Consider the following 19,910-nt stretch of genomic DNA (forward strand, 5'->3'; position numbering starts at 1 on the left):
TCAGGACTCAGAGGTCTTCTTGTTTTTTTTTTTTTTTTCTTCTTTTCTGTTTTTAAACAAAAGAGAAGAGATAGCTAGCCCATGCCTGAACGAAAAAACCACCATTGGAAAAAACAACTATTCTACTTTTGAAAAGTTGAAAATTTGAGATGGTTAGCTGGTACTTTATTTATAAAAGATTTTATTTATTCATAAGACATAGGCAGAGGAAGAAACAGGCTCCCTGCAGGGAGCCCAATGTGGGACTCAATCTCAGGACCATGACCTGAGCCATCCAGATGCCCTGGTTAGCTGGTACTTTAAGTTCATGTTTTTGCTAGAAAATTGGGCCTCCTTTAGTGGGATTTTGGCTGATGCAGGACTGTGGGTACCTCGGAATGAAAGACACAACCTTAGGGGTGGGTGCAGAAGAGGGTCAGAAGGGATGGCAGGCAGGATGTTATTCATGCTGGGGGGGATGGAGATTTTTTTAAGCCTCAGGTCGCTGTACATGCGACAGTTCTCAATGAACTACTTGACTATCACACCTGCGTGCAGCAGGACAGAGAATGGACAAAAGCAGTGTCTTCCCTGTGACCTGGCTCCTCCACCACCCAGAACCATGTTGGAGGCCATCAGAAGTCACAGGCAGGAACCTAAAGCCAAACGTTGGGTCTAGAAATCTCCATTTTCAATTCATCCTCCAGGTGTTGTTTTTAAAATCATACTCTTACAGCCTTTAATGTATGAAATCTGAATTCTGTCAGTGATACATATAACCTAAGAAGTTGATCTAGGTGTATGTATGTATGTATATACACATACACACACCTTGGGTCAAAGTTGTGGCTAAATTCACTTTTAAATTCAAGGTTCCAAGCTGCTGGGTCAGTTCTCTGAAACTTGGACAGCCTTTTCTCCCGATGAGAGAACAAGGACCTGTGCTAATTCCATCACAGTATTAATCACATTAGATTTTAATTACGTTTGTCACTCTCCCACTAGATTGGGGGCCCCTTGAGAACAGATGGGCATGTTCACTTTGCTGCAAAATAGGTATTACTCAGTTTGTTAAATGAGTAAAATACGTTTCTATTCAAATTGTATCCACAATTATTAGCCTCCAAAAATATTCTTTAATCTGACTTAAAATCCTCAGATACAAAGAAACATACCCAAGTTTTTGATGTAGCTTGTGCTAAATCATTTTTAAAATTTGTAGCTGAGGGGCATCTGGGTAGCTCAGTCAGTTGTGTCTGCCTACAGCTCGGGTGATCTTGGCATCCTGGATCAAGCCCCACATTGGGCTCCCTGCTCAGCAGTCTGCTTCTTTCCTCCCACCCCTGCTCCTGCTTTCTCTCTCTCCCCATACTGAGGCATTTTATTATAAAAAGTTGGTGCCTCTATACATAAACTCCTAAGAACTTAAAATTCACCATATATTCATTTCTTTCGTTTCACCTTTTAGAAAATCTTCAGCTTCATTCATTCTGGCTGCTATCTACAGAGATCCCCCCATCTGGGTGATTTTAAAAGCGTCATGCATAGATGGGCAGCTCTTCTTTCACCTTTAGTGGCTTATGCCTGTGTTAATGCTTTTTCCCGTTTAGTCATTTTGGGTTCTAAGTCACCTCTGTAGTAGCCACCATTGAAGGCAGATTTTGGTAGACTCTGAAAAGCTTGTTTTGTCTGAGGCTCCACATGCTTCATGGCTTGTAGAAGATGTAAGGACCTGCAAATCCCACAGCACCAGAGGGCAGTCCAACCACTACCACGGTACTAGCCATGGCTCTGGCTTGGCATCCCAGCCTGGAGGCTGCAGCCACCAGCTCCACACCTCTAAGGCAAAGTGACAAGGCCACCACCTGGCAGACAGGTGCTGCCCAGACATAGGTTCTCCCTCCTCACCCCACCCTCCAGTTGCTCTGTATTTGGTCTGCAGCTTTAGGGGATTGTCAAAGCCAGTTTTTCTCAGCTTTCGGCATTTCACAAGCCAGTGAAATTATAAAAAGAATCTCCTGGACTCATGTTGATTTGTCAATTTACAAACCGCAAAGCATAATGAAAAGAAATGGCTCTTTCCTTTCACCTTCGCCGTTTCATAAAATGTGACACCCATCTAGCCATCTGTCCATGGTCTTTCCTGTCCAGTTTGCTCAGAAAGGTGCAGAGGTCATCACGGGTTAGTACCTGGGAGCCCCAAGGGGCCCTGGGCAGGACCCTGGGTTGAGCGAGGGATCCAAGAGACAAGGCTTATCAGAGAAAAACATGATCTTACATTCCTTTATTATATATATTATATATGTAAATGTTTTATGTACAATAATTGGTTCTATCAAATAATCATACCAAGGCCTTCTACTGGTAATCTTCCTCAAGATAGATTCAGGTGAGATTAGGTATTTGCGCACTTTGTGGATTAACCACACTTGAGACTTCGTGATTGATTTCAGTTTTGAGGCCATGCACACAATTCAAAATATACACAAACTGGATTAAGGCGATAAAGTGGGCTGAAAGAAAGCACAGGACTTGGAACGAATAAACTGTATTTTGCTTGCATTGGAGCCACCATGTGACCAGCAAATGCTTTGTGCGTCTCAGAGCTGTTTTACTGTAGTGTGAGGGGCTTCTGAATGCCTACAGTGACCGCGTGGCGGGTGTCAGACACTGCTGGACACTTCATTGAGCACTCATTTCTTCTCTGCCTCTTCTTTCTTAGGTTCTTGTTTCAGTTTGTAATCAGCCAGGGCAGCCTTGATTGCATCTTCGGCCAGCACTGGAAGGAGCACAAGGAAAGACAGCCTAAGTGTGTAGACTGTACACAGAAGGTCTGGGAACGCATCTTTAAAAGCTGGAGGGCAGCGGTGCTGGGCAGGGCTGGAGGCCTGGGGCAAGCCAGGAGAGCCAGCCATCTGTTTCCTAAGCCTGATTACTCTTGCCTGGTGGCTTCGGAGAAAGGCTGGTGTTTAAAATACCTGGGATTCAAGACTGGTCCCTCAGTCTCCTGGAATCCCCCTCTGTCCTATCACACTGGGGCGTTCTTTCCTTGCTGGGATAGTGTGGGACTTAATAAAGCCTCTGACGTATCGGAGGGCCACCAGAGATGTTAGTTCTCATCTGCTCACATGAAGTCAGGACTAAGTGTAGTGGATGCTGGTGAGTGAGCTGGCGTAACTTAGGCCATGCCCCCGTTGATAGGAGGCATCTGCCATATAACAACTCTCTAGTGATCCCAAGTTTGAAAACGTTGGCTTTGGAGTCAATATTAAAAATGAGGCTTTGTGGGCGGGGGGGGGGGGGGTGTCAGAAATTAAGAATGTTGGAATGACAAGAGAGAGCAAGCAAGTGGCAGAGAGCAGTAGCTGACAGTTGCAGTACCCAAGAAGGCCAAATGAAATAGCTGGGGGTTTTCTGAAAATGTTTACAAGCTATGCCTTGGCTCCTGGGTGCTTCAAATTCCAGCTCAGGTGGAAAGAACTCGTCTCAGACTTCCTGACGACTGTTTTAGCATGTCCCTGCCCCAGCACTCAGTTCCCCTATGAGTCTTATGCTGGCAAGAGGCCTGGCTCAATGCTGGTTTTTGACTAATTTGGTCAGTAAACCTCCATGAGTAAGTAAGGCTACTGTTTCTCATTCCCTCCTTCCCCTAGAAGGTTGAGAGAAGATGAGAAAGCTTTAGATTTAAGACAGAGACTGAACTGCAAAGCCAAGTGTAAGTCTTTAGGCATCTGGGCTTTCTCTCAGAACAGTGTACAGGGGGCTGTTGCACAACTGGGCTTAGTCATCCCGTACACACAGATGCAGACCGGACACAGTAACATGTTACATGTTACACGCACCAGACAGGATTATGGCAGAAGCTGAATTTTCTCCTTCATTGGTCCTAATTTGATTCCAATGGGGTGGGAATAGCACAGATTCTGGAATCAAAGACTGGGGCTTAGGGCCTCACTTTCCCACTTAAAAGCCATGTAACTGAGGCACTTTAAGCTAAGCCCTGCTTCCCTGTCTGTAAGAAGGAAGGGTAATGACACTATCTGTGGACTAGAGAACGTTTCTGAGTCTTAGAAGTGATGCCATAAGCATGGCATGATGCCCAGCACACACTCCTTCCTGTAAGACTCTCTTGAGATGGCTGTGAGACCTGGGGACTTAAACCATTCCAAAAATTATGAACTCCACAACCAAAACGGGCTCGCCATTACTTTGTCACAAATGCCAGCTGATGCCATGACAAAATTACTCCCAACTGTGCAAGCTCGTCGGCATTTTGGAGCAGAGACTTACTGGAGCAGTGCAGTTTCACGGGGGGAAGGCAGAGCTCCTTGGCGATGTCCGTGTTCTTGATGGTCAAGGCTTCCTCCACCTGAGATGCGTATGTGAGAGTTAACAGTTTTAGCACTGCTCTAGCTTGAGGAACAAGCAATAAAAATGGAAGGCCAGGGGATTCCTGGGTGGCGCAGCGGTTTAGCGCCTGCCTTTGGCCCAGGGCGCGATCCTGGAGACCCGGGATCGAATCCCACGTCAGGCTCCCGGTGCATGGAGCCTGCTTCTCCCTCTGCCTATGTCTCTGCCTCTCTCTCTCTCTGTGACTATCATAAATAAATAAAAATAAAAAAAAATTAAAAAAAAGGAAGGCCAAAGAGGCCATCAGGACAGGGTGGTGGGGGATGATTTCCATTTACCAACCCCGAAGGATACTCACTGTGCATCAAGGCTACAGCCAGGACTCTCCAGTATGGAATATACACACCCTACTGCTTGGCTGGGGTAAGCAGGGCCGGCAAAGACCCTTTTCTACAAGCCAGCCAGTGAGACATCTCTTAGAAGTCTGCTTGAGGCCAGTGATAGGAGTCTTTTTGTTTTAGCGCAGTGATTTCCTATTCTGGTTTTGTGAATATCAGCTTCACTGATGTCTTATACCAAATGTTTAAAATAAATCCCTTCAACTAGAAGTTTGAATGGTGTTAGGGGGCTCTGAGAGATGGCAAATAGGCCAGTGGCACTCCAGCACTTGGCAGTGGCACAGACCAGTCTTGTGATCATCTTCTACCTAAGACAATCTATGCCTTCAAAACAGACTGAAAAGGATGCTTGAGTTTGCTTGAGTGCCCAAGGGCATGAGGCAGGCCCATGGGGAATGGAGCCCTGCTGCCTTAAGGAAAGCCAGATTTGCCCACCTGCTCCCCAGTTTCTCAGTTCTGCTGACTTCAAGGATAATTCTGCTTTACGTTCTGTTCCTGGTAACTCAAGATAGGAGGACCTCAAGGTCAAAGAAAGGCTCTCTTCCTTCACTTTCTGATTACAATTCAAAGGCCAGATCCTGGGAGCAAAGGTGCCTTGTCTCACTTCCCCTTTCCCTGAGGACAGTTCTTAACAAATCACTTCAAAGCCACCTCCTCCAGAACAGGTCAGGTCTATGCTTGCCAAAGGAGCTTGCCAGCCAGAAGGCCCTGAGCCACAGGAAGCAGGCAGCACATGACCTGGCATACTGCATTGCAGTAGAGCTGCCCAGCTCCCCAAGCACACACCTCCATGACTCAGCTCCCTGAACTTGTCCCTCGGGGCTGCAAAGATAAGCAGCCCTATAGTTTGGCTTTTCTGAGAGGTTTTAATGACTGGATTTTAGAAGCTCTAGCTCTTCAGTGGGTTTGGGACCTTCTACCTCTGCAGCTGCTGGGAAAGAGGCTTTGGCAGAGAAAACAAAAAAGGCATTCCAGCCTCTCTCATTTCCATCGTCAGAGGGCCTGCTGACCAAACACCTGATTTGATCACTTTGCCCCTAATCTTTGCAGTTTTTAATTCTTTAATCTCTCTTTTAGCACAGGCTTGTCCATTATTTCATGAATCATTATAAGCCACCTGCAATCCTTCCTGAAACATGATAGAAGGTAATGAATAAGAATACCAACGACAATACAACCTCTCTCACCTTTAGACTCCTAAGAAATAATAATCAACAACCTCGGAGAAAGCCACAGATTTCTTTATAGTTTGTTGTTGTTGTTAGAGGTGGAAGTGAAGATTTTTTTCTATTTAACTAAAAACAAAACAAAACAGGTGTGCCTGGGTGGTTTAGTCAGTTAAATGTCTGACTCTTGATTTTGGCTCAAGTCACGATCTAAGGGTTATGAGACTGAGGCCTGCCTCAGTCTCTGTGCTGGGTGTGGAGCCTGCTTAATACCCTCTCTCTTCCTCTGCCCCTCTCAAAAGTAAACAAAATACCACCAAAACCCCCAAACAAATGATCAACAAACCCCCCTCAAAACAAAACACACAACAAAATTATCCATAATCCCCAAAGGGAGAATTTAATCAAAGCCGAAGTAGGAGAAATTAAAAAAAAAACTTAGAATATTTTATAAACAAAAACAAAAACCTGCCGCCCCCCCATAACTAGACCCTCCCTTAACTCAGAGGCAGGTTTGTTGAGAATATGATTTAATTCTGTCCATCTACAAGCAACCTTACCGTCTTGCCTTTTACCCATTCAGTGGCTAAAGAGCTGGAGGCAATTGCAGACCCACAGCCAAATGTTTTAAACCTGGCATCCACAATCTTCCCCTTTTCATCCACTTGAATCTAGAAAAAAGACAGGTGTTAAGCAGTGGTTCCTGATGCCACCTCATAGATCCTGCATTTACGGGGGTTCACTGGGGGCTCTCCTCAAGGGCTTTGGTCTTGCTTTCCACACCTTAAGTTTTGACATTAATTACTGAATTTGCTTTGTCAAAAGGGCTCAGTGATGAAGAATCAAATGTAGGAACGATCACCAAAATGATACAGGCCTAATCTGGTAAAGATAAGACAAAAAATATGCCCCTACCCATTTTTTTGTTTTGCAACCCTAGTCTGCTTTTTGGCTATGAAGTTCTGCTCCTGGCTACTCATTCCGTCTGCATCTTTACACACTGGGGGGAGTCTGCAATAACCGTCTCTGGTGAGTGCTTTATAGTCTGGCATGAAATGACATCTAGTGGTTCCCTCCTGCCTTCTGTTTTCCAAGGCAGGCATGAAGACCTCCAGCAAGCTGTCCCCTCACCATGATGAAGATGTGGACAAAGGTACAGGTTTACTCAAAGTGCCAGTTACTATCTTTGTGTTGTTTCCACTTTGGGGGGGGGAGCTTGATATGTGGTATTTCCTGTCTCACTGGGGACTGCTAACTGAATGGTTGTGGTTTTCCTTTCACCAGTAAAATTCACAAAACTTTCTTCTTAGCTGGAGTTGGAATTTAAACTGATAGAGTAGAAAAGTGACACCTAAAGGGTCAGCACAGTGTGCGGGAAAGGAGAACTAAGATTTAGTCCCTACCCTAATAATCAATAACATTGACCCATCCCACCATCTCACAGGAATCCAGACAGAGACCAAATGGAGAGCTGTGCTTGCAAATGCTTTGTCAACAGCGAAGCACTGTGTGAGCAAAGGGATTGCTGTCATTACCACTAAGGATGAAAACCAGCGGTACCTGCAATTTCATTACGTCACCACATGCTGGAGCCCCCACCAATCCAGTTCCAACATTTTTTGATGTCTTGTCAAGGGACCCCACGTTTCTAGGATTTTCATAATGATCAACAACCTGCAACGAGAAGGTTAAGAGAAATGCACCATCCCTCTTTTTTTTGTTACGGGTCTCCCCAACTCGATGTTAAGTCAGCAGGCTGAACCTGTCAGGCTGTCCCTAAATAGCAAATGTCACCTGGGGAGGAAGGCTTACGCTCCTGTCAATGAGACTTTATGAACCAATCTTTTTCGTACCTCTTCTCCAGTTACCTTCAGAGATAAGGAGTTCCTGGAGAAAAAAATCGGCAAAAATCATGCCTTAACTCCATAGGGTTTTTAGTCACAAATAATTACCTGATCTTCACCGCCTAAGTCACCAGATTTGGGATCCAAAAAATAAGTACGGTCCAGCAATCAAAGGGCTTCCCAGAAGCCTCGAGGAGAACGTCACACGAGGAGCAGTGCTACGGAAGGTGTCTATTTGTTAGGCTACAACGAGACCCGTCCTCCCGCCAGCTTCAGGGCCGGGCCATCCGTCGGGGGGAGCAGCGCGCCCTGCAGGCTGCGAGGCTCGCAGCGCCCGGGCGTGGAGCGCGTGTACCGTCAACAGAACACACCCCCCGGTAGGGGAGGGGCGGGGTCCCGCCGAAGCCGCGACCGGCACAGCTGACCCGCACGGCACGCAAAGGCTTTAAGGGAGCCTCGGAGCTTGTGTCCCAGCGGCCCTAAGTGACCCCATCTTCCCGTCTCTTTTCCCATCTGACCACGGATTTCGACTCCAAGCGCGAGGACCTGTAGGACAGGACCCCGTCCGGACTGTCGGCCTCACGCGGATTCACCGCGTTCCTTAGTCGTTTCCCGAGCGGGGACGTTTCAGGTCTAGGGGACTCGACGGCCTCGGAAGGCCAGGGCTGCGAACTACGCACCTACCTCCACTCCCCGACGCCCCCCGCCAGAAAAAAATAAAAAAAAAAAAGAATTTAGAACCTTATGCCTGCTGATTATGCATCCTACGAACTCCTCCACCAGTAACTGCACCCTAAGTGATTTCCACCGGGCGGGCTCCCGTTGAGGGGGCTGCTGCCTGAGTCCCCATTTTACCGACGGGGAAAACAGGCCCGACGCAGGGCACGGACTTGCCCGAGGCCATCCGGGTAGCGGCGGCCCCCGCTGAAGCCGCAGCCCGCGCCGGGGGGCGTCGGTGGCGGGTCCCAGAGGGTCGCCCTCCCCGGGGCGCCGCCCGCCGGCCGCGGCGCGGGCAGTCACGGCGCAGCGAGGGAAGCCTCGTCCGGTCCGAGTCTCGCGAGAGGGAGGCCCGTAGCCCGGCCGCAGGAGGAGGCCCCCGCGGCCGCGCCTCCTCAGGCCGGGCCTCCGCGGAGCGCCGGCGTCCCCGGGCCCCCTCGGCGGTCCTCGCCCTCCCGCCCCACTGCCATCGCGGGCCTCGCGCATCCCGTCAGCCGTCCCTACCTTCTTGTGGTAGAGCCGGGCGGGAGCCGACAGTTCCCGGGCAGGCAGGCGCGGGCTCCGGAGCAGCAAGGCCGACGCCGCCCGCCTCAGACGGCCAGCCCCAGCCGCCGCCATCTTCCGGGCTTGCGCCTGCGCAGGCCGAGTGCGAGGCGGAGGGGGGGAGCGCGCCCGCGAGTCGGCTCCGGCTTGGAGCGCGCGCCCGTTACGTCACCGCGACTTCGCGCCTGCGTCCTCGCGCTCGGTGCACGTGTCCGCCTCTGGCCGCGTCTGGACCACGCCCCCGGGGTGGGCGGGACGCCGAACTAAAAGCCTGAAGCTGGAGGGCTCGCGAGTGCGGCGTTGTCGACCCGGCGTGGGGCGGCGGTGTCCGCCGGCGGGCGTGGGGGCCCAGGTCTGTGTTCGCGGAGCCCTGTCGCCAGCGTCCGGCGCGGCGGATCAGCCAGTCTACTTTGAACCTCATGTGCAGCTTGGGAAGTTGAGGGTCAGACCGGTTTAGTAACTTGTCCAAGGTTGCCCAGACAGACTCCGTTGGGATTCAAAGAAGGGCAATCCTGGGTTAAAAATCCTGATTCTGCACCTTCTCCACTGCGTGGCCCTAGGCTTATGACATCATCTCTTCAAGCTTCGATCCCCGCTTTTGTACTAATTCAAGGACAATTCATGCATTGAGCAAGTACGACTTGAGTACCTACCTACCGTGTGTCAAGGCGCTGTACTAGGCTTCGGGCATGCAAGAAAAAGAAAAACACATGAGTTCCCGACATAATGAACCTCACTAACGAGGGAGAAATGCAACGAGCAAACAGTATTTTCCTACCTCAAAAATGGAGCTTAATTGAGGAAACGAACACGCCATACCCTGATTGTATATGTATATGCCTGCATCTATTTCTCTTCTCATAAGGCAGCAAACTGACCTACTTAGGTGACAATGCCTGGAAATGAAGGGTTTCCAAAGAAACGCTTAGTCATGAAATTTATTAATACCGGTTTGCAGAATAGGATCCTATAAGACCAGAAACCTCACACGTGTATTTAATGCTTACTTAGGCACCAGGTATTACGTAAAGGGGAGGAATCTCTTTGGGAAACGGGTTTTCTCGTGAGGGGTGTGATCGATCCTTCCCTGAAGACTTGGAGGCTTTTTTCCTCGTTTGAGGCTCAGATGCTGGGGACGCTGAACCAAGCTCCGGGTCGGGTTAGGCGGGAAGACGGGCGTTTATGCCAAGATTCCTTTTGACCTTCTCAAGATGGCGCCAAACCGTTGACTTCAATCATCGCCCCGCGACTTCCTCTACGGCCCCCACTTCCGGTGCAAAGACCCAACTTCTGCCCGAAGTTGCAACGGAACACATGCCGTGTTGGGGAGCTTTTTCTCTGCGAGCACCTTTACACCCATGTGAAAGCAACACGAAATTCCATGCATTCCGAGGTTTTCCCGTCACTCGAGGTTCACGGTTTCCCTTTCGGTGGCCGGGAGAGCGGAATTTTGGTCAGGCGCCCGCCGCGGGCAGCCTCTACTTCAGCGGGTCTTCGGCGGCCGCGAGAAGACCCGGGAGTCACTGGAAGCGCAAGATGGCGACGGCGGCCGCAGCTTCGGCTTCCGAAGCGGAGCCTGAGCCGAAGGCCGGGCCCACGGCGGAGGGCGAGGAGGACGGCGTTAAGACGGCTAGGACGAGGAGGAAGGTTTTACCGCGGGCCGTGGCCGCTGCGGCATACAAGGCCGTGGGGCCGGGGTGGGACCAGCAGGAGGAGGGCGTGAGTGAGAGCGATGGGGACGAGGAGTACGCCATGGCTTCCTCGGCGGAGAGCTCCCCCGGGGAGTACGAATGGGAGTACGACGAGGAGGAGGAGAAGAACCAGCTGGAGATCGAGCGGCTGGAGGAGCAGGTGCGTCCGGGGCCGGGCGGCGGCCGGCTCCTTCCCTCCGGTTCCCAGGCCCCCGCCCTACCCCTCGGTCGGTCCCCGGCGGGAGTAAAGCCGCTCTTAATCACCGCGGCTCCCGTCCTTTGAGCCCTTAGTGCTTGCCGCGTGCCCTGCAAGCATTGTCTCGCTGAGCCCGGGGGAGGAAGTGGAGTATGCCCCTTCTCGCGGGAGGAGGTTGAGGCTCGCCGTGGAGGGAGGTCTCTGGCCGAAGAGGCGGGCCGGGCCTTGACCTTTGAGGCGACTCCAGAGCTGCCGCTCGTCTCCGCGCCGTCGAGCCGTGGTCAGCAGCCGCAGTGAAGTTGTATTCGTGAGGGCGTGGCTTGTTCCGTTTCTTTTCTGTAGCAGTGCCCACGACGATGACCACGATAACGGAAATGGGACGGGAGGGATTTCAGCTTCTGGGGGCTAAGGTCCCGGTCGTAGCTCTTCTGTGCTCGTGTGAGTGCAGGCACATTTCTTAAGTTCTCTGAGCCTCCGCTTTCCCCTGTGGTCTCCTTGGGGAAATCAAGGCCCGGAGAGGAGGGAAGCCCTGCCTGGAGACCCCAGTAACGGGGGGCAGAACCGGGCGGGCCTCAAACCTGGGTCTGCCGGCCCTGGGCATGCCCGCTCCCCCCGTCAATGGGGAGCATTTCTCCATCATGTGGTTGTCCTAACAGCAATGAATAGCCCAGTGCCCGGCACCTTGGTGACATGGTGTCTGATTGGTAACTCCTGTCTAATCCGAGGTCCCAGCAGGAAATAGGCGATACATTAAGATTAGGGTAGTTCGAGAGAAGGTTAATATAGGGACTGTTGTGTGTATTAGAGTGTGGGCAGACAAATCAGGAGTGGAGGTGCAGTACCTCAGGGCTAGTGACAGCAGGACTTTGTGTCCACCTTTCGACCTGAAGAGTTTAGGGGAGAAAACTGACCAGTTTTCCGAATAAGTTGTATGGAGAGGGCACCTGAGAGCAGGTGAGACCTTTAGTCAGGGAAGTCCCAGCTTCTCATCGGGGTTTGGGGTTGGGGAAAGGAATGCCGTGACCTCTCTTCCTCTCCCAACATCTGTTGGTGCCTTTTGCTGGGCAAACCCTGCTGGAGGCAAGAGAGCCGAGGCGCCACGGATGTGGTTCACACAGGAGGGCACAGGACAGGGAAGAGGGTGGGGAGTAGAATCGGAAGGGCAAACAAATCAAGCGCATTCTCGTCTCAGCAATGAGGAAACAGGCTCGGAATGGATGATGAAATTATTTGCTCAGTCACAAGGGGAATTGAATTGGTCGGGGTTTTCTGTGGACCAAGAGCCACACTGATATGAAATCACTTAGTGATGTGAAGTTGTTAACCTATGTTTCTCATTTAACCTTGCTGGGTATGAGATTCCATATAATGTCCTTTTTGGCAGTGATACTTGTGGTGTGAAATAGTGATGATATCTATTTTCTTTTTAAAGATTTTATTTATTCATGAGAGACACACACAGAGAGAGGCAGAGACAAAGGCAGAGGGGAAGCAGGCTCCCCCACCAGGAGCCCAGTGCAGGACACCATCTAGGGACGGCGCAGCGGGATCACACCCTGAGCCAAAGGCAGGCACAGGTGTCCCCGATGATGATATCTATTGGCAGCACTTGTTTTATTTGTCATTATATTCGAATGTCAAAGGAACCCAGTTGGGGTAGGCAAGTGGTTACCTTTTCTACTTTTTATAAATAAGTACACCCGTGTTTGTTCAGTCTTTTATTCATTCAGAAAATGCAGTAATATAGGGTGCCAGGCTATGTCCCTGTCCTGATGAAAATTTGTGTCTCTGACTTCTAGCCTTGGGCTTTGCCACAAGCCATTAGCTCACTCTTCTGTGAGGCAGGGGAAATAGGATTAGCTGTTTGAGCGGAAGCGGAGGCTTGGAAGCAGAAAGATTAAGTCCTTGATGAGGATAACCAGCTAGCGAGAAAGGAGGATGAGTCAAAGCAGAGGGCTCCTGGCTCCTGGTGTCCTGCAGTCACCTGCCCTATCTCAGGCCACAGAACGTGGAATGGAGCCCAGACGGGGACCACACAGGATGAGATCTGCCAAGTGATGTGAATTGAAGAGCTTCTGGCTCTATCAAGCTCTTTGTCACGATGGGGTCTAGAGATTGATTTTTCCAGCTTTTCCAAACCTCCCTCACCCCTCATCCTGATCCCAGAGCCTATAGTTCCTGCTGTAACGGCTCTTATGGGGAAGCATAATGATGAAGAACTTCTAGACAGGCCTGCGAAAAACTCAACCTTGTCATATTTTGTGAATTCCAGTCCACATCCCTGAATGTATTTTGTGAAAGCTTGAAGTTAGTTGTGGTATCTGTCCATGTAACAAAAGCGAAGGTTTCCTGTTAGCTGTGTTTGTGTCCTGAAACTAAAAATGGCGCCTCATGGTCCCTTATTCCAGCTCTCTGAGTCTGTGATGTCCTAGATGGTTAAGACAAGGGTTGGGACAGTGCCTCCCTCACTGGACTGTTGGGGGGAGCTTCAGTGAACCGCCACTTAGGAAGCTCCTGGCAAATTTGACACAGTAGGTGCTGTGCCAAGACCTGCTCTGTTCTTTCCCTGCCCTTCCCATGATGGCAGTGGTTGTTCTATCTTTTGGACCGGGCCTTTGGTTATTTCTCTACCAATATTCCAGGCCCGGGTTGTGCTGTCAGGGGGTCAGGAAATCAACACATCATTTTATGCATTGGCCAAGCCATTCTTTCTTTAAAGATTTTACTTATTCATTCATGAGAGACACAGAGAGGGAGAGACATAGGCAGAGGAAGAAGCAGTCTCCCTGCAGGGAGCCTGATGCGGGAAGCAATCCCAGGACCCTGGGATCAAGGCTTGAGCCAAAGGCAGATAGATGCTCAACCACTGAGCCACCCAGGTACCCCTCCTTCTTTCTTTAAATAATCCTTTTTTAATGATGTTCTGGGACCAGAATAGACTAGTATGTGTGCTTATTTGTTGGTACTAAGCGAACTCTGTGGAAATGTCTTTTAAATGCATCTTCATATGCATTTAATAAGATACTTTCAGAACGCCTCTTCGTATATAGTGTCTTTATTATTTGGGCCTAAAAATCAGAAACTTAGACCAAAAGCCATCCTGGTGGCAGTTTCTCTACTTCATTGACTTTTATACCTTTTTTCCTGACCTATGTGTGGTATTCATGTAAGGGGCATTTGTGTAGACATTAATCCCGCTAACTAGCAAGGACTGTTCACCCTGCTTCATGCTCCAAAACCCATTCAGATCCAAGTAAGTTGAGAGCAGTGGGTGACAGGGAGAGCCTTTGCCTCTTCTTTAACAAGGAAAGTACATTTTGGGCAAACTTCACTTCTTTATGTTACTTGAGTGCACACTTGACAGGTGGTTTTGAAACGTGTGTCATGGCAGCCCACTTGAGAAGTGGGGGTTTATTCCGGCTCCTTCCTGGTACAAATACAGAAACTGAGAACTCGGGGAGATTACACTGCTGATGCCTGCCCTAGTCCAGTCCTTCTTCAACCCATCATGTAATCTTGGGATGGGCTCAGCTTATTTTATATATCATGAGCAGGAGAACATTGCTAACAGTCTTAAGATTTAAAAAAAAATTTATAGGTCAGACTCTTCTCTGTTATTGAGTCTTTATTGTCTTTTTTGCATGTAATTTGCATACAAAGCAGTTCACATCCGTAAAATGATTTTTTTTTTTTTTTTTTGTAAATTGTGAAATGTGACAATCAAACTGCTAAGAGTTAGAACTTCATCAGTGCTGTTGCACGTACTACGGGCTTTTTTCCTACTCTATGGCCCTTCCTCCCCTCCTAAAACCTAGGTAACTATTTTCTTGAATCTGGTGTGCTTCCTTCTTTAAAACATGGATAGTTTTATCACCTATGTATGTTGTCCCTAAGTAATACATTGCCCACTTTTGTTCACTTTTGAGCTTTTGAAAAGTGTATCATGCTATATGTGTAATCTTTTGGGACTACTTTCCACTCAACAGTGTGTTCCTAGGATTTATCCATGTTGCTTGTGGCTGCAGTTTGTTCATTTTGACGACTTACATTTAGTACACCATTGGGTGGGTGTCCCACAGTTTATTAGTTCTTCTGACATTGCTCCGTTTTTGTTGTTTGTTTGTTTTTTTTGGTCTCATTACCAACAAGCTACAAGGAATGTTTTTTTTTTTTTTAATTTTTATTTATTTATGATAGAGAGAGAGAGGCAGAGACACAGGCAGAGGGAGAAGCAGGCTCCATGCACCTGGAGCCCGATGTGGGATTCGATCCCAGGTCTCCAGGATTGCGCCCTGGGCCAAAGGCAGGCGCCAAACCGCTGCGCCACCCAGGGATCCCAAGGAATGTTGTTACTGTTGAAGTGTTCTATTACTGAATATGTATAAGAATTTCTCCAGTCAGTGTTTTTGAATCAGTGTTCAAATGGGGGTCATGGTCATGGGTTGTGAATTCATTTTAATAGACTCAACCAGTGCCACTCTGTCATGTGTTTTTTGTCTGTGTGGGTCTGTTTCTGGGAGTTCTTTTTTGTTCAGTTTGTCAATCCTGTGTCAGTTCCAAGATCTAACTCATTCTTACTAAGGCTTGCTACCTGGTGAGACAAATCCTCTGTGTATTTTATTGCAATAGCTAGTGTCTAGATTATTAAGTACCTTGTCAGAGTGTCAGTTGAATGAAGGAGAGGGAGATACTGCTGAAATGTTGTGGCAGATGTTGGAAGAGTAGAGGCTAGTGTTTGTGTACAGACTTCAAGTAACCTCGTACCCCAACTTACATGGAAGTTTTTTGAAAAAATTAGACTTTTCATTTTGAGATAGTTGTAGATTTCCCTGCAATTGTAAGAAATACTACAGAGAGCCTGTGTACCCTTTGCTAGTTTCTCCCAATGATAACCTTTTGTAAAACTACAATATAATAAGACAACCAGACAACCCAGCTGTTGACATTGATACAGTCCATACACAGATCAGTTTTGTCATCACAAGGGTCCTTCCTATTGTCTTTTTATAGCTACAATTCCTGACCTTTGGCAACCACTAACTTGTTCTCCATTTCTACAATTTTGTCATTTCAAGGATATTCTATAAATGAAGTCATGTAGTGTATAATCTTTTGGATTAGCTTCTCCAATTCAGCAAAATTCCCTTAAGACTCATCTGAGTTGGGTGTATATTGTTCATTTTTTCTTTCTGGCTGAGTAGTGTTCCACAGTGTGGGTGTCCCATGGTTACTTTAATGATTCACTGCTGAAGGACATCTGGGTTGTTTCTAGTTTTGGCTACTAGGAATAAAGCTGTTATGAATATTCACATACAGGTTTTGTATGAACAGGGGTTTTATTTCTCTGGAAAAGGACCCAAGGGTGCACTTGCTGGGTGATGTGGTGATTGTGCATTGAATTTTATAAGAAACAGCCCAACTGTTTTCTGGAGCTGCCATACATATTTTACTTCCCCATCAGCAATGTTTGAGTGAGCTAGTTGGTTTTTTTTATAGTTTTTTTTCCTGCATCTTCTCCAGTGTGATGTTGTCACTATTTTTTATTTTAGTCATTTTGTTAGGTGTGTAATATCTAATTGTGTGTGTGTTTTAAAGATTTTATTTATTTATTTATTTGAGACGGAGAGTGGGCACTTGCTCACACAAGCAGGGGAGCAGCAGGCAGAGGGAGAGGGAGAAGCAGTTTCCTTGCTGAACAGGGAGCCCTGTGTGGAGCTCCATCCTAGAACCTTGGGATCATGACCTGAGCCGAAGGCAGATGCTTAACCAACTGAGCTACCCAGGCACCCTGCTCATTATGGCTTTAATTTGCATTTCCCTGATAGCTAATGATGCTGATTATGATTATGTGTATTTATTTGCCATGTCCTCTTTGCATATACTTGTTGGTTCATGTCTTTTCCTAAACCATTTTCCTTTCCTTTCCTTTCCTTTCCTTTCCTTTCCTTTCCTTTCCTTTCCTTTCCTTTCCTTTCGTTCGTTCGATTTTATTTATTTATTCATGAGAGAGAGAGAGAGGCAGAGACACAGGCAGAGGGAGAAGCAGGCTCCATGCAGGGAGCCGGACGTGGGACTCGATCCCGAGTCTCCAGGATCACACCCTGGGTTGCAGGCGGCACTAAACCTCTGCGTCACCAGGGCTGCCCTACCCATTTTTCTAAATGGACTTTTTTTTATTGAGTTTGGAGTTGTATCTTTTATTTTTATTTATTTTTATTTTTTTTATTTTTAATTTTTATTTATTTATGATAGCCACACACAGAGAGAGAGAGAGAGAGAGAGGCAGAGACACAGGCAGAGGGAGAAGCAGGCTCCATGCACTGGGAGCCCGACGTGGGACTCGATCTCGGGTCACCAGGATCCCGCCCCGGGCCAGGGCCAAAGGCAGGCGCCAAACCGCTGCACCACCCAGGGATCCCATGGAGTTGTATCTTTTAAATACTAGTCCTTTGCTGAATATGTGGCTTTGTACATATATATATATTTTTTTAAGTCCTTAGCTTGTCTTTGCATCCTCTTACTAGAGTCTTTTATAGAGCAAAATTAAATTTTAATAAGGTCTCAACTGGTCTAGAATTTTTATCATGAACGGTTGTTGGATTTTGTCAAATGCATTTTCTGTATCAGTTGATACCATGAGTTTTGGTTTAGGTTGTTGATCTAGTGGGTTACAGTGGTTGATTTTCAAAGACTGAACTCTGAATGAGCCTTATATACCTGAAACAGATTCCACTTACTCATGCTGTATGATTCTTTTTATACATTGAATTTTTTCGTTCTGTAAGTTTTCCTCTCCATACTGCGTTAATTATATCCTTATTTTGACTTGCTGTATTTTCATTTTCATTCAGTTCTGCAGATTTTTAAGTTTTCCTCGAGACTTTCTCTTTGACCCATGGATTATTTAGAAGTGCGTCACTTAATTTCCAAATGTTTAAAGATTTCCCTACCGTTAACTGATTTCTAATTTAATTCTGTTGTGATCAGAAAACATACTCTATGATTTCACTTTTTTTTTTTTTTTTTTTTTTTTTTATGATTTCACTTTTAAAAAATGTGTCGAGGTATCCCTGGGTGGCGCAGCAGTTTGGCACCTGCCTTTGGCCCAGGGCGTGATCCTGGAGACCCGGGATCGAATCCCACGTTGGGCTCCTGGTGCATGGAGCCTGCTTCTCCCTCTACCTGTGTCTCTGCCTCTCTCTCTCTCTCTCTCTGTGTGACTATCATAAATAAATAAAAAATTTAAAAAAATGTTAAGATAGCATCATGAATCATTAAAAAAAAAATGTCGAGATTGGTCTTAGGGCCCATAATTTGGTTTCAGTAAATCTTCCATGGGCCCCTGAGAAAAAAAAAAGGTGTGTTCTGTTACTATTGGATGGAGTGTTCTTTATATGTGAATTAGATCCTGTTGATTGATAATGTATCCTTGCTGTATTATCCATTTAGTAGTTCTTTTAGTTGCTGAAGTGGAGGATGTTGAAGTCCCCATCATAAGCGTGAATGTGTCTCTTCTTTTAGGTTGAACAGTCTTGCTTAATCTATTTTGAGGGTCTGTTGCTTGTTGCATACATGTTTAGAATTGCTTTGTCTTCCTGGTGGTTTGGTTCTTCCATCATTTTGTAATGTCTCTTTTTATCCTTGGTAATTTTATTCTCTCCAAAGTCTGCTTTATGTGATATTAATATAGTCACTTTGGCTTTTTTTTTTGGACTAATGTTTACATAGTATACCCTTTTTTTTTTTTTAATCTTGCCTGTGTCCTTGAATTTGAAGTGAGTTTCTTGCAACTAGCATATGGTTTTTATCCACTCTGTCGTTCTCTGTCTTTTAGTTAGTATAGATTTATTTATTTTAGAAAATGCGCACGTGCAAGGGGGAGAGGCAGAGGGAGAGGGAGAATGAGAGAAGCAGACTCCCTGGTAAGCACAGAACCCCATGTGGGGCCTGATCCAATGATCCTGAGATCTTGACCTGAGACGAAATCAAGAGTTGGATGCTTAACTCATTGAGCTACCCAGGTGCCCTCTTAGTTTATTGAGACCAGAAACATTTAAGATAAATCCTGCTATGTTAGGTCTAAAGCCTAACATTTTATTATTTTCTATTTCCTCTGTTTCTAAATGTTCTGTTTCTCTTTCTTTGCCTTCCTACGAGTTACTTGAACATTTTTTAGGATTTCATCTTGATTTATTTATAATGAGTTTTGGTGTAGCGCTTTGTATAGTTTCTTAGTGGTTGCCTTGGGTATTAATGGTGTATTTGACTTACATGGTATCTGTGTTCTACCACTGAGTGAAGTGTGGAAACTTAGTTCCATTTAAGTCCCTTTACCATCCCCACTTGTAAATATTATTGTTTTGAGTATCAGATGGTCTTAAAACTTTTGTGTCAGTTACCACATAAAACTTAGAAAACTCATGAGAAGGACCATTCCAGGATACTTGTCTGTATTTGGTGCTCTTTCAGTTCTTCCTTCCTGATGCTACATGATGTCTTTTATCATTCTTTTTTCTTCCTTTCTCTGTCTTTAAGAGAAAGTCTGCTAGTGACAGATTCTTTGTTTTCTGTTGTTTCAGACGTCTGATAGCTTTTTAAACAGTTATTTTAACTTGTTTTAACTTTTAGTTTGAAAAGTTTCAAATCTATAAATCTGTATACCTATCACTCAGCTTCAACAGGTACTGCCATTCTTGTTTCTCCCAGTAGGGATTTTCACTTTTGTGTGTGTTTGTTTAGTAAAAGAAGAAAGCTCTTATAGAGCTGGCAGGTGCTAAAGCATGTTATTAATCACCTTTTGAAACCCTCACAAGAACCTTATGGACTAGACCCTAGTGGTATTCCCATTTTACAGATGAGGAAATAGAGGCTTGGCAAAGTTAATAACCTAAGGTCACACTGTGTGTGTGTTTGTTTCATCGGGATGTTTCCTGTATTTCAAAGAAACCTAACTACGTTCTCCTCCAGCTAGAACAGATTGGAAGAGATATGCATTTATTAGAGAAAAAGAGATTTTCTTTCTCTTC

The 19,910-nt window shown here is 46.7% G+C and overlaps 2 protein-coding genes and 1 pseudogene across 3 annotated transcripts in view; 1 reads left to right on the plus strand and 2 right to left on the minus strand.

Moving 5' to 3' along the window:
* Window positions 1-258: 258 nt before the first annotated feature.
* LOC111092667 lies at window positions 259-1,860 on the minus strand (annotated as a pseudogene).
* Window positions 1,861-2,246: 386 nt separating this feature from the next.
* ISCU (iron-sulfur cluster assembly enzyme) lies at window positions 2,247-9,120 on the minus strand. Its single transcript, XM_038575445.1, has 5 exons — window positions 8,959-9,120; window positions 7,454-7,567; window positions 6,454-6,564; window positions 4,270-4,348; window positions 2,247-2,758 (listed from the first exon to the last, which is right to left on the minus strand). The coding sequence occupies exons 1-5, from the start codon at window positions 9,070-9,072 to the stop codon at window positions 2,673-2,675; spliced, it is 504 nt and encodes a 167-aa protein (XP_038431373.1). The 5' UTR covers window positions 9,073-9,120; the 3' UTR covers window positions 2,247-2,672.
* Window positions 9,121-9,451: 331 nt separating this feature from the next.
* The window catches only part of SART3 (spliceosome associated factor 3, U4/U6 recycling protein), a 37,943-nt gene continuing 27,484 nt past the window's right edge, over window positions 9,452-19,910 (plus strand). The window contains exon 1 of one of the 2 annotated variants that reach the window (XM_038575435.1): window positions 9,452-10,848. In XM_038575435.1, coding sequence (XP_038431363.1) covers window positions 10,180-10,848 — 669 coding nt within the window. In that variant the 5' untranslated portion in view covers window positions 9,452-10,179. The remainder of the gene's footprint in view (window positions 10,849-19,910) is intronic. The other variant, XM_038575436.1, reaches the window with a different exon arrangement.

The sequence above is a fragment of the Canis lupus genome, chromosome 26 (genome assembly GCF_011100685.1).
Source record: "Canis lupus familiaris isolate Mischka breed German Shepherd chromosome 26, alternate assembly UU_Cfam_GSD_1.0, whole genome shotgun sequence".
NCBI classification, from domain to species: domain Eukaryota; kingdom Metazoa; phylum Chordata; class Mammalia; order Carnivora; family Canidae; genus Canis; species Canis lupus.